Source organism: Pinus tabuliformis, chromosome J (genome assembly GCF_031772625.1).
Source record: "Pinus tabuliformis cultivar Carrire ecotype Pingquan chromosome J, CPIR1, whole genome shotgun sequence".
Classification (NCBI taxonomy): domain Eukaryota; kingdom Viridiplantae; phylum Streptophyta; class Pinopsida; order Pinales; family Pinaceae; genus Pinus; species Pinus tabuliformis.
The window spans coordinates 1,234,195,710-1,234,217,430 of NC_142295.1; the positions used below are offsets into that span (position 1 = coordinate 1,234,195,710).

At 33.6% G+C, this 21,721-nt stretch overlaps 1 protein-coding gene across 1 annotated transcript; it reads left to right on the top strand.

Moving 5' to 3' along the window:
- The first annotated feature begins 6,055 nt into the window (after positions 1 to 6,055).
- LOC149231617 (L-type lectin-domain containing receptor kinase IX.1-like) lies at positions 6,056 to 8,938 on the top strand. The gene has a single exon (XM_089376335.1). It carries the CDS (start codon positions 6,461 to 6,463, stop codon positions 8,600 to 8,602), a length of 2,142 nt encoding a protein of 713 aa, XP_089232461.1. The 5' UTR covers positions 6,056 to 6,460; the 3' UTR covers positions 8,603 to 8,938.
- The last annotated feature ends 12,783 nt before the right edge of the window (positions 8,939 to 21,721 follow it).

The following is a 21,721-nucleotide window of genomic DNA, read 5'->3' on the forward strand; positions in this document are numbered from 1 at the left end:
AGGTTAAAAGGTGTAAACCAATAGTATGTACCAACAGTAAGACAAGTATTGAAATGAAGAAACTTCGAGATGATCTCACTATAACTCCTTGCAGAACAAGGCAAGGACTGAATGATGAGAAACTAATCAAATAAATACCTTGCCATGTGAAGTCAGGTGAATTATCAATGGATGAAATGTGCGTAGAATTTCAAAAGTATGCTTCTTGAATTTTTTTATTTTTGGATTATAATTTCTTTTAAATATAGCATATTTTTGTTGGTAGTATTTGTTATACATATCAATATATTAACAATTTTTACTTTATTTATTCATTCAGAATATTTATATGAAAATATAAGAACATATGGTTAAAATGTTGAATGAAGAGAGTTGGGATGATGTTGTGCACAACTACCGAGAATCAAGTTCTACAACAACACTTAAAGATTTTTATCTTGCATTCAATAAGGTATGTTGATTTATACATTCGTTTATTCATAAGTAAACTATTTTTATTTTATTACTTATACATATATACCTTTTATTTCATTAAATATGTCGAAGAAGGATGTCGATGGAGTACCAAGTACTTTCAAATGTTTTATTGAAAAAATTAAGATGGAAATGTTGAGAAAGAAATGTCTTAGGAATGTTGAACTTGATCCTACTCTTACTAATATCTTTTGGAATGGGCTCAAAACTATCCAATATCAAATAATACAAGGTGATTGTGAAGACATTGCAAAACTCATACTTAAAAGGGAATATTCCCTAGCTATTGCAAATATTCCTCATGGTTTCAATATCCCATACATTGGATATGATAGTGAAACTTATAATTATCAAGTGTTTAGTAAAGTGGTTATAGGCTTTCAAGAAGTCACAACAACACCACTTTGATGATTTGTGATGTTTCATTCAAACACACAATTTGCAATGTTATTAACAAGCTTCAAGGGAAAAACAACCTCAAGGATGCAACTTACATCGTAAGACATTAAATTGTATGTCTGATTAATGTTAAAAAAAATTATTTATGCATAAGTTAATTAAACCTTTAGTATGTCATGTTACAAGGAAATGTAAAATCTTGTTTCTTCTGAAGATGAGGCTATTATAAATAATTGTGAGTTCATCCATGTTGAATGTTGGATAAAAGATGATAGCTATACACCTATTCTTATGAATCGAATAGATGGAAAGAATCATAGTCAAGTATTGGTTCATGATGTTGTAGTAAGAAAACTAAAATATGAGGATAAAGATGTAAAATGAGAGATAGTTAACATTTATAAAAAAATGCAGGCATTGATTAACTATCTTATATATTTATGTTCAAATGAAGGAGATTGCGATTTGGACTTATTCTCAAATTCATCTAAGTTTTATTATATAAAATTCAATTTTAATATTTTATTTTTTATTTTTTATGTGTTTATACTAATTTACTTAATTATTTCTTTTGTGCTTGATGATTAGGTACAACACTAGCACGTTGCCAACAAAAAGAAAGAAATTGCATTGTCATTAAAAAAGACTCACTACAATGCAATTGTATTAAACAAAGAATTAATGTTCTTAAATTTATTCCAGATGCAATGCAAGAAGTTGGTTTGAGAAAAGAGGATTTTAATGAATCACATGTGGCAAAAAAGAGAAAGGAACCTCAACCACTGTTATATGCAATGATTGGAAAGGACACTTTGGAAGATTTGCAGACATGAAAGATTCATTAGAAGAGGACAACGATCATGTTAAAGTAGAAAATATTGTGGAAGAAGACATTAATTAAGGGATAGAAGATGTTGAACATGGATTAGTAGATATTATTGATTAATTTTATGTTATGATTGCAAATAAAGCTCAATTTTGAGAGCTATTCATCATTTTTACTTGTAATTTTTATACGTTGAGATTTTATGAGAAGAAAGAGTATTTCATTATTCTTGTTATATGTTTAATATTTTTATTATCTAATTTTAACTATAATTTTATGTGAATCATTATTTTTTGTGAAACAATAGTGATTACTATTAGTTTTTAACATAAAATTCATAAAAAAAAGGTCATTTTAAAAAAATGGTTAAGTTTTTCCCAGAAAATTTGTTTATTTAACATGCCATTTTTAACAAAAAAATATCAAAATGTGTATTTTTTTCATTGTATTTATATTGAAAATGTGTATTTTTTGTCATATGTATAAAAATATTGTTTTTTTAGTGACAATTGTTTGATGTGCATTGAAATATTAATTAACGATGCATAAACATATGGAAAATCATAATTTTAAAATACTGAACATTTTTTAATTTCTTTAATTTTTCGAAAAAATGAATATTTTATTACAAAAAAAAATGAAAAGAAAAAAAAAACACAAATACATAAACACACTTAAAAATAAATATCTCAGGGAAGAAGAAGACATTAGAAAATGTTATGTGTCAAAAATAAACCCTCTAAAAAAAAGTGGTTGATGTTGTATCAACACTTTTCAAAATCAACATGAAAATCACTCACATCTAAAAAAGTGTTCATAAGAAAATTTAGAGTGCCAAAAAATGCTCCAGAAAAAAAGGTTATTCTGAATAACCATTTTTCAAAATTGGGTGTTTTTTTTGCTACCTCAAAAAATAGGAATCGATAATTTTCTCGTTTAATCGGTAACTATATTTATAGTGATATGTGTGGCTTCCAACAATTGAGCCCTTATGACTACCACTTGATGCATGAACAACCCAGGACCTTAGACCATACAATGATGAATGGACCTAGGTTGGAAAACAACCCCACATTGTATGCGGCATCGAGGCTTTGATTCGTACCCATTAATAAAGATGATGGATCGACCCTTGGGTCTTTTCCTGAGGCAATAAATCGTGGATGATAGGATTGGCTAGAATATGGCCCAACACTACCGCAAATGGCCATTGGCCACACAACAACATGATGACACAATCCAAAATAAAATCCTTTGTATGTGGCTATAAATTAACAATCCCTCAATCATGCAATGCTGGCTAGGATGAGAGTAAATCCCACCGAAGTTCCCTACATAAGATCCTTCGGCTAGCGGGATGCACAACTCTGATACTACTGTAAGATCCCAAATGTCAATTTTTTTATAGATCTCCCACACTTTAGTGTTATTGTTAAAAAGTTTTCTTTAAAAACAATAAACATAAGGGGATCTGAAAATGCAACCTCTTATTTATATTAATAACTGGAAAAAAAAAGGAGCTCGTGCAATGGCATGCACAATTTCTCTTCAAATGAGAAAACAAGGACATTAAAGCATAATCATGGACCCTAGATGGATCCACCAAGCAGATTACACCCATAGGGTTTTCATCCCGGGGATCAAACTAGAACTAGCCTTGCCAAGTTCTCAACAAGACACAATAGGATAGACAAACTCAAGATGCCCCCAAATGCCTAGCTCCTATCCCCTTTTATAGGCCTAATGGACTCTCTAGAAGCCTTATTTTATTGTTTTACCTCACAAATGAAGGCAAATACCATGGGAAAATACCACGGTAAATACAATGGATAGATTCTGTCCTTTTGACCATGGCAAGAAAATGAAATATTACAAATTTTGTCCAAAATTAAGTAAAGGTTTGTTGTAATTGCAAGTTCAATGCATGTAGTCTACATAATCTAAGTGCAAAAGGGGATTTTCAAGTCATTGGATCCATTTATGCATCAAAAAGTGCAATTTAAGCAATGAAAATTGCAACCTCATTTCTCAAAATGAAGGAGATTTGAAATTCCTTCAATGCTCAACATGAAGTTTATGTGTGTGTGGGCACATGCGTTGAGCTCAAAATCAAGGAGATGTGTAATTTCTTCCATGCTCAATATGGTATATATATGCATCATTGTGTGTAGAACCAACTAAAATCCATCTAAACCAAAAATCTATAAAGAATCCATTTTTTTCCAAGTTTCACATTAAAAGATAAAAAATTACACTTTAACCAATGTGATTTATCTTAATAAATTTAAGAATAAGATTAATCTAAACTAATATAATTTATAATTTATATGTTAGAGTATTATAATACTTTATATTATCTCAGGTTACTTAAGATTGCTAGTAATACATTATGGTATTTTCATATCCTTATTTTTTTTCCATGGTATGCAAAATATAAGTTTAAATTTAAAATCTTATTAATTTATCCATTTTATTTGAAATTGTGTTAAGTTTTTCACAATGTTTTATTATGCAAAAATGATATTGGATAAAATTGAAAATTATATTAAAATTTATATTATCTTAGTATTTTGATCATTATTATAAAATTATTTAAAAAAATTTAATTTTAAATTGATAAGGAAAAATACTTTCTTTCTCCCAAATATATGGAAAAAAGAAAAGCTATCTCACTCTAGGTTGAAACAAATGTTTAAATGACAGTTTGAATTAAAATCATTTCATAAATGTGATAGTTATAAATAAAAACTTTATTTTTTATTATTAATATGCAAGATAGAATTATAACACAAAATCGACATTTTATTTGATAACTAACCTAATACTTTTTATTTATTTATTTTCCAAAAAAACACTTGATTAATACAACAAAATATTAACTAGCATCTTTAAGAAAAACAAAGCATCTTCAAAATTCAATTTTCAAATAAAAATAAAATTTCATTAAACCAATTAATTGATATATCTACGTATATAGTGAGTGGGTAAGGATAGAAATATAGGTATTATACCTTATTATTTTAATAGGGTAGTTGTAAAGAAAAATTTTACGTTTATTATTATTGATATAAAAAATAATTATATAATAAAATATTAATTAATATTTTTAATTAAATATTAAAAAAAAATGAGATAGTTTTATTAGTAATGGTCGTAGAAAACAAGTTTTATTGAACTTAAAAGTCTTTGAATCTCATAAAAGTGAAAAATTAAACATGATGAAAATATAGTGTTATCAAACTTTAAAATATATATTAAAAAATAAAAAAAAAATATCTCTAAAATTAGATTTTACAAAAACAAATTAATCATATACATGTTTATATGTTAATATAAAATTAAATAAATAGACCAATATTTTAATAAAAATTTATGCAAATGACAGAAAAGACGTAAATTTGAAAATAACCATGTAAATTGTTTGTTTGTACTTGGGAATGTTAATTTACAATTAGAAAATGAACCACGCAACCGTTTTAAAAGTGGACATTACTATGAACTTACCATTAAAAATTCACGTGTCTATCATCAATGCCCAGATTTAATAGTTTACCAAGCAAACATCAATGACTAGATGTAATAGTTTACCGACTCATCAATGCGTAGGCATCAGAGTCTACATTTTCATCATTCATTATAACGTATGGCTATAGATCATTGGGCTAAAGGTTATATTCATTTCTTTATGAGAATTTCTTGGTTTTGTACGTGTGGTGTTGTAGTATTTAGATAAAATGATAATTTATTTTTTATTTATTAAAAAATATTTTATTTTATACATATATAATCCTTTGATGAGATATTTTATCTACTCCAAAAATTGCTTCTAACATTGATCCCTTGAAGATGTGACTCGATGGAAACTACTCATCTTCCTTCGGAAATTTTAACTGGTAACTTCACAATAAAGATTGAACTTTACCATGAAGGGGATGAAAATGAAACGGAAATTGTGACTTGATGGGAACTAATAAACTGAAAGTGATACCACGAGACTTATATCCCCGAGGTGACTTCGAAAGAGGCTTAATTTCACCCCACATATATATATAATGATAAAAATCTTTGAACTTTACCCTTTATGGAATCGCGAGAATGTTGATTAAGATGTCACATAAAATGCTCGTGAAAGAGTTTCTTCCGGTAGCTCAATAGCTCACAGTTTTCAAGGCATCTCGAGATGCAAGCGATGGGTGATGAAAATTGCTGCGAAGCAGCCCCCAACGTTCTAGGATTAGGGTTGACTCTAAGCATGGCATGGCCCCTTTAGCCTCATTCGACCGTGTTCTTTGCTAAAGCAAGTAACAGATTCAGGTTCTGCATGTGCAACTAGGCTATATCCAGATGTGACTGATGGTAGACTGGTCATTTCAATTCCATTCCTTGGGTGTGGTTTAATGGTCAGGTGGAGAAGTTTGGCCCCATAGATTTCTGAGACAGGACTACATACTTATACTTTTGAGTATGATTTTCCATTGCAATTTACGGATTTATTCTGATTCATCGCACGAGATTTTCTTGTATGGCTGCGTCTCAATAATTCCAGTTGTTTCTTAAACTTTGCGTGGTCAGTATGAATACTTTTGAAAGAAATATCATAATCATATCGCTCTCCCTTGGCTCTGCCCATTTTTGTTTGTTTGATTTTGAGGTGCTATAATTTTCTGTGCTTTAATTGATGAATACGAACGTCCGTTGTGACTGCTAATAAGTAACCAGCCGCTCTGCTCGACTGTTGTTTCATTCTGTAGTCTGATTATCATGGTGGGTGTAAAGGAGGAGCTCTGTGCTTTGGCACTTCTCTTCCCAATCCTGGCTATGGTGTCCCTTGCACAGTCCCATGGAAATACTACGTCTGGTTTCTCTTTCCCGTCGTTCGGCAACGACAACAGCAACGAGTTGATATACATGGGAAATGCTTCCTATAATTCTTCAGCTGATTACATCGATCTCACTCCATCGCCGAACACTACATCCGATGCTTCCCATGAATATTCTGACATGTATAAGTGCATCGGAAGGGTTCTTTACCGTGAACCCATCACGCTCTGGCCGGCCACATTTACGACCACCTTCACCATCTTCGTTCAGACAATCATCCTTCCGGACGGGCTGAAGAATTTCAACGGTGACGGTCTGGCCTTCATCATCGTCCCCAACGACGGACCCTTTTTCCCAGATAGCTCCGGAGGATCTCTGGGCTTGTTCGGTTCATCCACAGATGGAAACACAACCAATCAACTAGCCATCGAATTCGACACCTTCAAGAACGAAATCGATCCGGACGACAACCATGTCGGTATAGACGTCAAGGGTATCAAATCCGACGCAACCGCCATACTCGGTCAAAACGGCATCGATATCAAATCGGGGCGCCCGATAAGGTTTCGAATCCATTACGATGGCTGGAGCAAAACCCTGCAAATATATGCCGCCTATGCAGACCGACCAATTCCCTATTCGTTCATCCTAAACCACACAATAGAGCTATCAAGAACCGTTCCGAGATCAGCGTACCTGGGATTCTCGGCTGCAACGGGGAATTCTTTCGAGATTCAGCGTATTTTGGACTGGAATTTCACTTCGGAGATCTTGCCCGACTCGTCTCTGAACATAGCCCACGGAAGGTCCACAAGCAGGGGGCTGAAAGTCGGGCTCCTTACCGGTTCCATCATCGTCGTGGCCGTACTGTTGGGATTGTCGGCGTGGTTCATCGATAGAACTAGAAAACGGAGAGCGAACTCAGGCCGGCTGTTCAGCGGGGAGCTAGCGATATTGGAGGGCCGAACGATGGCCTCGTCGTACGCTCCTCACCGATTCTCCTACAATTTTCTTTCAACCGCGACAAAGGACTTCAGCGAAACTGAACTTCTCGGAACCGGCGGCTTCGGGAGCGTTTACAGGGGTAGCCTGGAAGGGCCAGACAGGGCGAGGACACTAGTAGCTGTGAAGAGAATCTCTGCGGGGTCAAGACAGGGAGAACGAGAATTCAGGTCGGAGATTATCACCATAGGTCGGCTTCGACACAGGAACCTGGTACAGTTACGGGGCTGGTGCCACCAACGCGACGAGCTGCTGCTCGTGTATGACTATATGCCCAACGGGAGCCTCGACAGGTTCATCTTCAGGCAGCCAGGGTATAGCCATCAGAATCAGGATCAGCCCCATCTGAATTGGACCCGGAGACACAGAATCTTATGCGGGCTTGCTTCAGCGTTGCTGTACCTTCACGAAGAATGGGAGCAAAGAGTCGTCCACCGGGACATTAAGCCCAGCAATGTTATGCTCGACGGGGAATTCAATGCCCGTCTGGGGGACTTCGGCCTCGCCAGGCTGATTGAACATGATGAAACGAATCCGGCTGTCACCACGATGCTGGCGGGGACGCCCGGCTATGTGGCACCAGAGTGCGGGTACACCGGCAAGGCTACTGCAGAGTCCGATGTTTTCAGTTTCGGGGTCGTTGTGTTGGAGGTAGCAAGCGGGAGGCGGGTTGTGGATCGAAAGCCGCCATTGTCGGAGGGGAATTTGGTGGATTGGATTTGGGAACTTCACCGGGAGGAAACAGTTATCGAGGCCGCGGATCCGAGATTGGATGGAGATTTTGACGAAGAACAGATGAAACGAGCATTAACTTTGGGACTTGCCTGCTCGCATCCAGATCCCCAGCTGCGTCCGTCAATCAGACAAGCGCTGCAGGTTCTCATAAACCCCAGTGAAAAGCTGATGCAGCTTCCTTCTTCAAGGCCGTTGGCCATCTATGTAGTTTTTCCATCAAACCAGGGACTTCATTCTCGCCCTCCTGCTTCGTATTCAAATGTTTACTCCGGCTCAACTTCTACTGGCTCCGCTTGCGGTGGAGGCTCGTCCATTACAGCCTCAACCCTCCATTATGGGAGATAGAGATGACACTTATCAGAATATGCATCACATCAAGGTGATGCTAATTTCAGGCCAAATTTTATGCCATTTTAAAAGGATATGGCATGGAATTTATTGGAATCTTGAACATATCGTTTGAGTCGGAGGCAGCGCGGAGAACTGTTTATGAACCAGCAGGTTAATTGTTACGAGTAAGTTTTTTAGAACTGTATATGAACAAACATGTTATTTGTTAATGCTACTTTCCTAAAATAGATATATTGAACCGATGTACAGAGAGAAAAATATGTGAAAGTCTGAAAGAATGTACAGAACATTTTGCCATAGTTTATACGATAGGAAATGCAGAAAACATCTCAAGTTCACGTAGTTTATTTAAATAGTTCTTTGGATAAATGTGGTCTTGTTACAACCGCCGTCATTGAAGTGGGGCATCTTTAAGTCTATTGCGGATTCCCAGAATATTTAGAAATTGGATAGACATGGTGTCGGTCTGATTCCCGAATATTTAGGGAATCTGCAATCTACTTAAGCTCAGGGATTGAAGTGGGGATTCACATGTTGTTTATAATGGATAGTCAGTAATAACTTGCGAAGGTCTTATTTACTTTTAGGATATATGGTATTGTTGGCATCAATTGTTCTCTGGAGTATATAATGAGTAAAAAAATTATATTAATAAATATAGTTGATATATGTTATCTTGTTAATTTATTTGAATGTAAAATAATATAATTTGTTTTAAATTCAAATTTCTCAAATAAAATTATCAATCACATAAATTTTCTATTTAACAATCAAAATTTTCATTCACAAATCTTAACTATCACATAAATCTTTCAATATAAATTTTCTATTTATGAAGAAAATTTTCATTCACAAATCCTAACTATCTTTAGGTCTTATTATATACCTTATTTTCAACAAACACTTATTAATTTATTGCCAGACTCAAATGTTAAAAAAAAAAATTATAATAATTCCCAAATAAAATGGATTTTTTTGGCTTAATCGTGAAAAAATGAAACACTTATGACTCTACATAATGCTTAAAATGATAAATGTTAAAAGCAAATAATCATCATCCAATTTTGACGTGACAACTTGAACATTTTGAAATTGTAGGACTTGTCGAAATATAAGATGCCATGAGCGTTTCCGACTGTTCATTTGATTGATAATTATATGCATGGTCCTGAACCTGAAGCCAAGCCCTGGTACGCATCCCGAGTTAAATCAGAGTTTAAAAAATGGTCACCAAACCCGTACTGCCATTAAATTATTCTTTCTCAATCGGTTAGTGAGAGCCGCTCCGGCAGAGGAAGCGTTCAATCACCTGATTCAAAAGTCAACTAATCACCTCAATTAAAGCGCTTAATGTAGTAAAATAAATTATTTTTAAATTAAATAGGTTATGTTTTGATTTTAATAAAGTTGCTTTGGACAGTCAAAAGTGATAGGAATTTGGGCAAAAAATTCAAAAAATCTTGTAAAAGTAGTATTTGAATCATTTTTTTTATGGTGAAAATGGATTTAGCACCATCAAAATCTTCTGTATCACTTAAAATTATGAAATCTGACAGTTTTTATTTAGATTTACCGAAATCCCTACATAAAATAATTTTAAATTAAATATGTTATTATTTTATTTGAAAGTGAAAATCCATTCCAATACTTTTCATATTATTCCTAAAATGATGTATTAGATGAAAAATATACTCTTGAAATAAAGTCTTGTCCAATAGTTTATTTAAAAATCAAAATTTCTCAAGCCCAATTCCAATATAGACCATGCCTACAGAATAATGTGTAAGGAACTTATTAGGTAGTTTTTTATAACATTTTATTATTATTATTATTTAAATTAGTATATTTTGGAAGTATGGAAAAGAAACACCCAAAAACAACAGGTTAAATTTTGATTATAAATAAATTCATTGAATGTGAAATTAACAATTCATTTAAAACAAGCACCTATCACTCAAGTCAGAAATTATGCTTAAGAAAATATTATATAAAACAGTATAACTAGCATTGGTCAATGCTATTATCCTTAAGACAATATTATATAAAACATTATAACTCGCATTGGTCAATGCTAAACTCACAAGCCCTATTTTGGAAGGAACTAATGAATTGAGATGTCTACACATTTACAATTTGACTCCTACATGAAGAGTGGTGGGAAGTAACTCTTCATAAGTATATTTATTTATATTTATTTACATCTTATATCTATGCTTTTTTCATGCAAAAATTTGTTTAAATTACGCGGGGAAGTAATGAATGATAAATATGAAAAGCTTTTCAATCAAGCAGTCAAGCAAGGGTTCCCTAAACCTTGGACTGAGAGCTTCATTATCCCTATTTTTAAAAGTGGGGATACAAATAACCCCTCTAATTATCGAACAATTATGATCAGCCCTCTCTTAGCCAAGTTATATGGTAGTATTTTGGAAAAAAAGTTAAGCATATGGCTTGAAAGTGAAGGTAAGCGGGCTAAAGGCCAAGCAGGTTTCAGAAGGCATCACTGAACAACAGACCACCTTGTTACGCTTAGGATCATTGTGGAGGAATGTCGTAATGATAAATCCAATTTATTTTGTTGCTTTGTGGACTTTAGAAAGGCTTTCGATACGGTTCCTAGATCCAACCTTTGGAATAGATTAGAAGAGCTAAAGGTTCCTCTCGAGTTGAGAGCTGTCGCTATAAGGTTATACGAGAATGTAATTGCCAAGCTAAAGAGCAATGAAGAGTGGTCGAAAGATATTAAGTGTAACATCAGAGTTAAACAAGGTTGCCCCCTCTCCCCTACCCTATTTGGCATTTACATCGATAAGCTCGAAGGCTATTTAGAGGAAGCAGGATGTGATGGCACGATCTTAGCAGGGATAGTCGTCATCCTTCTTCTTTATGCTGACGATATTGTTCTTTTGGCAAGGTGCCCATCTGATCTTAATAAGCAACTCAGGCTTCTTAAGGATTTCTGCTCTACCATGGGTATGACTGTTAACACTGACAAAACAAAAGTTATGATTATCAAATCCAAAAAGGACACTTACGCTAATTTTATGTATGAAAATAATAACTTGGAGGAAGTGTATTCTTACAAGTACCTAGGAATTGATATTCATCACAAGCTCAACTGGAACCATAGCATTGAGAAAAGGATTAATGGGGGGTGGAAAGCTTACTATGGTCTTGAAAATAATTGTAAAATTGCAAACCTTGTAATGTGGGATAAAAAGAAGTTCCTTTTTGAAACTTTAGTCACTCCTGTTATCTTATATGGCTGTGAGGTTTGGGGTTGCAGCATCTCCAGAGAATCATGGAGAAAGATTGAGCAAATCCAGAAGCGTTTTATAACTTATAACCTGAAAATTAAAAGTAATACACCCTATCCTATTCTCCTTATAGAAGCAGGTCTTTCCCCTATTGAGAGCCTAGCTATGCTTAGGTTTCTGTTGTACAAGCACAAAATCAGTAACATAAACGATCATAGACTTCCTAAGCTAGCTTTAAATTCTAGCCAAAACCACCTAAGGCTCAATCGAGGGTGGCATAAAGACACAAGGGCCTGGTTAAACTATTGGGAGATCAACGAAAATGATGCATTGCAAAACATAAATAACATTAAAGATATTGTTACTTCTAAGTTCAAAGAAAAAATGTGGTTTGAGAAAGACTTAGCGGCTAAAAGAAAATTAAGTTACTATAAGAAGGTCATCAACCCCACCCTAGAAGATCAAAAGTATCTCTCTATTTTAACTAGCTCAAAGAAGAAAATTAATATAGCAAAGATTAGAACGAATTCTCATGAGCTCCATAGTGAAACAGGTCGTTGGGCAGTTCCTAAAACGCCATGGACGGAAAGGATCTGCCATATATGTAAGAATAGGAACATCGAGGATGAAAACCACTTCCTCTTAGAGTGCCCCGCGTATAACCACATTAGATCTCAGTTTCACAATCTTTGTTACAATACTGACCTTCCTAGCCTTTTACAATGTCAAAATTATAGCGAGCTCGGGAGGCTTCTCTCCAAGCTTTTTGAGCATAGGAATAAAATCTTAAATCAAAATAGATAATTTGTTTCTTTAGGTATGATAGACCATTATTTGGTCTCAGCGGACGTTAACCATCATCATCATCATCATCATCATCATGAACTATTTTTAAATATTTTAATTTGGATGTGTTTCTTATAATCACTACACAAATATATTCCCATTTTAATAATAAGGAATTGTATAAATTTTGGTGGGTAGTAACCACTATGAATTCTACATATTTACAATTTTACTCTTACATAAGCTTTGAGGAAAACATAAATAATGGTGTTAAGTAACTACTAGTAGTATATTTATTTACATCTTATCCATATCCATCTTTATGTAAATACTTGCTTAAATTATGGAGGGAAGTAATTGATGGTGATTATGTTATTTAAATGAGTATGAACTTCATCCGCATATTAAAAATATGAGATTCTACACCATTACAAGTTTATTTAATTTCTAGATTTGTAAAATTAACTGTAATTAGTGCATGCATGTAAAAATAAATCAAGCAGAAAGGTAGAGAAACAAAATAACTAATAATAATAATAATGATATGAATAACAATAATACACTAATAGATAAATAACTGATAATAAGAATAATGTTTAAATTGTATTAAATAAAAAAATAATAATAATTATAATAATAAACAAAAAAAATTAAAAAAAAAATAAAAATATATATATATATATATATATATATATATAAATGAATAATAAGTAATTAAATTTAATAAATAAACAGAAAATAAATATAAATAATAATAAATAATAAAAATAAATAAATAAATGATATACAATTAAATAAAATAATATAATACAAATAAATAAATTAACACATAAAATAATATAATATATATAACAAACAAATGCTTTCAGATATATTCAATCATTAAAACCTAAAATTTAAAATCATAATGATAATATTAAATAAATATTTAAACAAAATTAATTAAATAATTTAATATATAAAAAATAAAAAAAATAAATAAATTAATAATTATGAATCAATCACGCTGACATTATAAACAAAAAGATATCAAATATCTTTCTAAACAACTATTAATAGCTCCATAATTTTCACGACTCTCTCTTCTCAAAATACAGATCTCATTGCCCTGATGATGGACTCACCTAGCTAGTCTGAAACGTTGGTTTCATAAATTGTTCACAGGTTTTTCCACTAACATAAAATTCTGCCAGCCTGTATGGAATCTCTCTTTAACACCATTAAGTCCCACCATGGAAGGGACATACTGAACAATGCTGTAAATTTTGAGAAGATGAGAATTTCAAGAGCTAGAAACCTATCCAATCTCATATTTCTAAAGCAATGTAGAGATGAAAACCTCACTCCAAATTTCGCCAAATGCAGCCATCCGCTTAAACGAGGTCGAAACATTTCTCTTTTCAATAAACTTAGTAAAACCCTCATAAAACATGAAATCAAATTTGCCAGATTTCGATTAATTAAAATATCTGAAAATCTTCTGGGCTTACACCTTCGGCTGTCATCAACTCTTAGCTCTGATCTTTGGCAGTACTTAGACGCCCTCACTTTCGCCAAAGCTGAGAGATTTCTTGATTTCACTCTTGCCAACAAAACCAAAAAACTTAACGCACTGAGAAACATTGACTTCAAGAGTAATTCTGAAGATTCTCCCTTAAATAGGCAAAAACCTAACTGGTATTCCAACTCTAAATCTCTCCAGGCCACGCCCAGCCCCTCCCATCATCATTCTCCCATAACTTTGTATCCAGGTTGTGCTCTTCCCAATCCTCAAATCAGTGATATACAAAATACGCAGGTCCCCCTCACGCAGCTGGACATGAATACGGACCTGGGCAGCAGTCTCTCCAACAACCCTACGCAGAAGGAATTCAACGAACCTCAAAAACCTGTCAATACGTAGAATCCCCCCACGCAGTTGTACAGAAATGCATACCTGGGCAATAGTCTCAACCCTACACAGAATGAATTCAACATTCCTCAAAAGCACGTCACCACGCAGCAGGAGCTTAAGCATACGCCAAACAAGGATCTGTTGGAGCCTCTTGAGACAGCACAGGATGTATCCTCCTTCGCTACTACTTATAATAATTCTAGCGCCCATTCAAATAGCTCAAAACAGCAAATTAACAATGTCTCTCATGCCGCTGCGTGCGGCAATATCAAGAACTCTGCGATTTTGCTCAACAACCTTATCAGAAAATCAACGGTAATTAATCTTTCACAGCTAGTTTTAGATGATAACTTAAAACTGCTTCTAGAAAAAGGTTTAAATTTTGCATTATCTCCAGCCAAAATTCCTATAACTGACATCATAAGTAACATTGAAGTCATTATCAAAAACACTGATCAAAATGCAGCAGAAGAAATAAGACAAGATGTTTCCAAAATTCTCAGAAATGCCAGACCTCCGCCCAGCAACATATCCAAAGAAGAAGCCATAGCCCTAAAAAACATCAAGAATAACAAAAACATTATAATCTTAAAAGCTGACAAAGGAAATGCCACTGTTATCATGGATAGGACAGATTATGATCATAAAATGGAAGAACACCTAAACAATAGTGGCTGTTATAGAGTTCTGAACAAGGATCCTAGCAGCAAAATCCTTCGCCAAGTAAGTAACAAAATTAAAAACTCCTCTCTTGATGCCACTATTAAGAACAGATTAATCCCTAATAATGCCATTATCCCTAGAATTTATGGAGTGCCTAAAATCCATAAAACTGGTGTTCCATTAAGACCTATAGTAAACACTATAGGATCTCCCACTTATTGGTTAGCAAAATATCTTGCGAACAAACTTAGACCTTTATCCGGTAACACTCCCTCTTACATCAAAGATTCTGCTTCCTTCATAGAATGGATCAAAAACCTAGAATTTAGTGACAATGACCTAATGGTTAGCTTTGACGTAGTGTCTCTCTACACTATGATTCCAGTGGATGAAGCCTTAGAAGTATTGAAGAAAATCACAGACCTTGAAACGGTGGAACTAATAGGCATTTGCCTTAAATCTTCATACTTCAGTTTCAAGGGAAAAATCTATGAGCAAACACATGGCGTTGCAATGGGTTCTCCATTATCACCATTGATTGCCAATCTATACATGGAACACTTTGAGCAAATGGCCCTTAGGTCTTTCCCCTTTACCCCTGAAGAATGGAAACGATATGTAGATGACATTTTTGCTAAATGGAGCCATGGTTTGGACAAACTTAAGGAATTTTTATCTCATATAAATAGCCTCTCTAAACACATAAAATTCACTATTGAAATTGAAAAAGACAACCAGCTCCCCTTCTTAGATGTCCTCCTTACCAAGAAAAATGGCAAGCTAAGCCACCAGGTCTTCAGAAAGCAGACACACGTTAACAAGTATCTTCATTCAAACTCCCACCACCATCCGAAGCAAAAAGTTGGTGCCATCAAAACCCTAGCCACCAGAGCCTCCAGAATCTCTGACCCTGAACATTTAGAGGAAGAACTTAACCATCTCCATGAGGTCTTTGTAAACAATGGCTATCAAAAACACATTATCCATAAAATAATTAAAGATTCCATAACCAATAAACAAAAAAGAAAATCTCTTGAAAACCCTAGAATCTCCTTACCCTATATTAAAGGAACCACAGATAAAATTGCCAGAGTTCTCGCCAAGCATAACATTATGGTTGCATTCACGCCCCCTAACACCCTAAAAAACATGCTTGAGTCTGCTAAGGACTTAATAGACCCAAAAAATCACAAAGGAGTATACTCGATTCCCTGTTCTTGCGGTAAAGTTTATATAGGTGAAATAGGGAGATCCTTTGGAATAAGATTAAAAGAACACATTAATGATATTACAAGAAATAGGTCAGAAAAATCAGGTCTAGCAGAGCACGCATGTTTCTCCTCACACTATATCTGTATGGAACAAGCAAAATTAGTCCACAAGGAAGACCATTATTTAAAAAGAAGGGTGAAAGAGGCAATTGAAATTGAGAAATCCTCCAATAACATGAATAGGGATGACGGTCTTAAATTAAGTAGCACCTAGAAACCCTTATTAAATAAAATGAAAAAGCATTAAATTAATCTAATACTCCCTCTTAATAACATTTGATAAGTCAAAATAAATAAATAAATAAATTAATTAAAAAATAAAAATTACTTCAATTCAAACTAATTCATAACAAGTAACTCATTTATATAACATATCATATAATTAAATAACAAAAAAAAAATTTATATATCTTTATAATAATAATAATAATAATAATAATAATAGATAAATAACTAATAATAATAAGAATAATGTTTAAATTGTATTAAATAAAAAAATAATTATTATTATAATAATAAACAAAAAAAATTAATATATATATATATATATATATATGAATGAATAATAAGTAATTAAATTTAATATAAATAATAAAAAATAATAAAAATAAAAATAATTAAATAATTAAATAAATGATATACAATTAAATAAAATAATATAATACAAATAAATAAATTAACACATAAAATAATATAATATATATAACAAACAAATGCTTTCAGATATATTCAATCATTAAAACCTAAAATTTAAAATCATAATAATAATATTAAATAAATATTTAAACAAAATTAATTAAATAAATTAATATATATAAAATAAATTAGTTAATTAATTAATAATTATGAATCAATCAGGTCGACATTATAAACAAAAAGATATCAAATATCTTTCTAAACAACTATTAATAGCTCCATAATTTTCACGACTCTCTCTTCTCAAAATACAGATCTCATTGCCCTGATGGACTCACCTAGCTAGTCTGAAACATTGGTTTCATAAATTGTTCACAAGTTTTTCCACTAGCATAAAAAACATAATAATCTTCCAAAGAAAGGCCACTTCACTCTTTTTCTCTGTTTGGAATTATGGCTGCAAATACAAAGAAGTAATGTCTGTGGCCCGTGGACTGCTACAGTGCACATATCTTCTCTGTGTGCTCTACCACCTATTTCTCTTGGCTATCTTTGCTCAACAAACGAAATGTTCTAGAAAGAATGGAATGCCTCTTCCTCCTAGTTGCTCTATTATAACACAACTTGATAGCCTACTAGTGGTTAAATTTGACTACATCAACTCTTAACTAAACTTACAAAATAGACTCTTCTAGAGACTTTTACATCACAAACACGTGGCTAGCCCATTTTCCATGAATAAACACAGCTCGATAGCCTACTAGTGGTTAAATTTGACTACATCAACTCTTAACTAAACTTACAAAATAGACTCTTCTAGAGCCATTTACATCACAAACACATGGCCAGCCCATTTTCCATGAATAATGGGGGCTGACGCAGCATCCTCCCGAAATATAGGTGTGAAAACAGTGAGGTCAACTTTTGAGTGGCATAAATTTTTCTCTATGTATGTAGAATAGCATGAAAATATGTTGCACTTTGGGGGCAAAGTCTTACCCCCAAAAAACATTGTTTGATGCCTCAAAACACTCCCAAAAGGTTTCGAACCTGTTTCCCCAAACGGGGTCCCACCGGTAAAAACAGTCCCGTGATATGATTCCTTCACCTTTTCAAGTCCAAATGCATCGAGATGGATGAGAAACAATATAATGATCCAATTCGGATCAAAACTATTTTCAGGGATTTTATTTTTGATGGTTTTCTTACAAAGCTTAGGAATGAAAAATCACTACTTAAATATATAAAAATCACGCATCATTAATGCAAACATATCCATAAATATGACATATTGACATGATATTATATTGTGCAAAGGATGAAATAAGACCTTCAAGTTATTCCTGAAAAAAACAATGTTTATTTTCCTTCATATTTCAGGCCTATTTCCCTATTTAATTATATCTAGAAAATCATCTCCAAAGTTATCACAAAACTGATGAAAACCCATTCTCCCCTCACTTATCTCTCGCGAGGAAACTAGTTATGTCGAAGGCAGATAGATTATGGACAACATAATACTAGCCCATGAACACATTCACTCACTTAATTCCAATAAGTCTCTAAGTATGGTAATCAAACATGATATGTCAAAATCATTTGACAAATTCAGTTGAAAATTTATTTTCCACGTGCCCAATATTTTTGAACTTGTAGATGGATGGATTCATTAGGTTCTTGCCCTAATTTCCAAAACTTTGTTCTCCATCCTAGTTAATGGGTCTCCCTCTCCTACTTTTGTCCCCTCAATGGGTATTATGTAAGGATATCCCATTTCCCCCCACATTTCTCTTCGTGGATGAAAGGCTGGGTATATATATCAACTCAGTCCTATACCTCAGTCAACTAAAAGGTATTCCTCTTGGTTACCATGTTCTCTCTTCTTTGCACAAGTCACTTGTGGGTGATACTCTTCTCTTGGGAATCCCCATTATCGAAGAGGACTTTACCCTTGAAAAAATCCTTCAAGACTTCCCTAATTCTTTGAGAACCTCTATTAACATAGAAAAATATAAATTCATCTTTTTAAATACCCTACTAGCTATCCAAATTCACATATCTTGTTTTCATGGTTTTGAAAGGAGCTCTCTTTCATCCAATTACCTAAGAATTCCTTTAACTGGAAATCCTCTTAGGCAAAAAGGTATGGGAAAATATTCTTCTTATATTTGAAGCTAAACTTTCTTGTTGGACATTCATATCACTTAATCTAGTAGGTTGCTTGATCTTGCTCAAATATTTCCTTCAATCACTCACCACCTATCTTCTCTCAATAATGGCATCCCCCAAAACCATTCTAAACAAGGAAAGAAATATTCAGTGGAACTTCCTTTGGGATGGCACCAAAAGAGATCAATATTGGGCTCTAGTTGCATGGGAAAAAATATATCATTTGAAGAAAGGAGTAGGACATCGTCTCTGTGATCTAGATATACTTAGTAGAGCCTCAAGTACTAAAACCTAGTGGAGATGGATAAAATACCATTAGGCTTTATGGAGGAACATGTGGCAATGTAAGTATATCCCCAATACCCAAGTATCTCAACTCATCAAAAAGACAAGAAACATAAAGCTTTATCATACATGGAATGCTTCCTATATCAACAAACATATTGTCTAAGAGCATAGATTTTGGGAAATAAAAAATGGTAAAAATGCACTATTTTTGGAGGACTTGTGACATCAATGCCCAAAATTAGCTCAGAATGAATAACTCCGCTCAACCAGAGACTCCCTCATCCCCAAGGGCTAAATATTAGTTTCACGTTATGAGGAATTGACACCCCCCCCCCACAATTCCCAATGGTACAATTGGAAGTCATGCGAGGAATGTATTAAGCCTCCCTCCCAAAAAGAAAGCACAATTATCAAACAAGTATTAGAAAACAGAATAATTGTGGTTCAAGAGGAAAACAATATTCTTTGTTTGGGCTATCATCCTTTAGGAAATTTTAAACTCTCTAAATCTTGTAGTGTTCTCCCAAGAAACAATAATGAGGATGATAAAGGAAAATAACATAAAATATGGAATCTTAAGCACTAGCCCAAAATCACTCTTTTTTTGTGACTTCTATTATGGAACAAATCTTTGACATGGTGCAAGCTTCAAAGTCATGGTTTTTAAGGTCCTTAAATCTGTCTTCGTTATTTCTCCAATTCAGAAAATTTCAATCATGTTCTTAATAGATATAGCTTCTTTGTTTCTATGTGGGACCACATTTCTATGCTCTTTCGAAAGAATACAAAATAATGTCCTCTCCACTCTACAATTCTAGAATGACTCCCCTTTTACTAATCTCAATTTTAATAGAGTATGACAACTTATCCCAGGATTCATCTTATGGGAGATTTGGAAGGAGTGTAACAGAAAAACATTTAAGAATATCAGTGTCTCCATGAATTTTATTTGACAATATATCCTAATTAAAATAAGGGAAACAATTTATTCTCTACCTTGGTCCTCCAAAGATTGGGAATCCAGTCAACCCGAAAAATTCATTCTAACCAAAATGGGTCTCTCCCCTTATTCCTTATTGTAAAAACCCTCTATCCTAATTTTCCTCTTTTATAACCCTTCCTTCTTGAACCCCCCACCCTTTGGAGGAATTCATCAAACTTAACTCTAACTAGGCCTCAAAAGGAAATCCAGGACAAGCCAGTTATGGTGAAGTTCTTTGTAGATATAATGGGAACATTATAGATGTTTATGTGGGTTCCACAAGAGAAATGTCTCTCAATTTCTATTTGTAAACAATTTCACAAGCTCAATATTGAAGGAGATTCTATGGAAATTATCAATATATTTTGCAAAATATTGTGTGCATCAAGTCCTTCCAAAATATATTAGAGTTGGATTTTTCTAGCTCAAATAGGTAATGCTACTAAACTCTTGGCAAAAATCACAACTTCCCTCCCCTCTCATGTTTGCAGAGAAGGAAACAAACTAGCTGAAAAGCTAGCCCCTTAGCTTGGATTAGAGTGAGGATAGTCCAAAATATAATCGAACTCACTATAAATATCTAGCTATGAAGGACCTTCTACCCCAAGTAGGGTGCCCATGAGTGGGTGTCCCACACTCCCCCTTGCCTTGATATGATTCTAGCTCACACGAAAGTGGTTGCAACTGCCACTATACTTAGCACATTGCATGCACTCCCATCACTTCATTGAATATGACACAAAATCAATGCAAGCTTAATAATCATTTTAATATTGCGACTACATAGGGATGTAGATGAGGGCTCTATAGGATAATTCTATCAAAGTGGTAGAGTTGGAGGAAAAAATTGATAGTATATACCACAAGCCAACCATTCTATCTAGGAGAATATCCAACATCTCCTTCTCCTCAAATTAAGGTAGCGGCTAGTCAACTTGGAAGCCTAGAGATTCTGCCTAATAGATGTTACGGCTCACTGGTTCTTTGCTTGTATCACTATCCATCTCTTTTTTCTTCTCATGTCGATGTATGTCAAGGCCTAGCACATGAAACCTATTTTTATAAGTTTCTATGTATAAGATGCTATATCTAGATAAAGTCTTAACATCCTCAAGACTTTGAACTGATGTTACTAGTTTGGTTTCCCTTTAGACATATCAGTAGCAA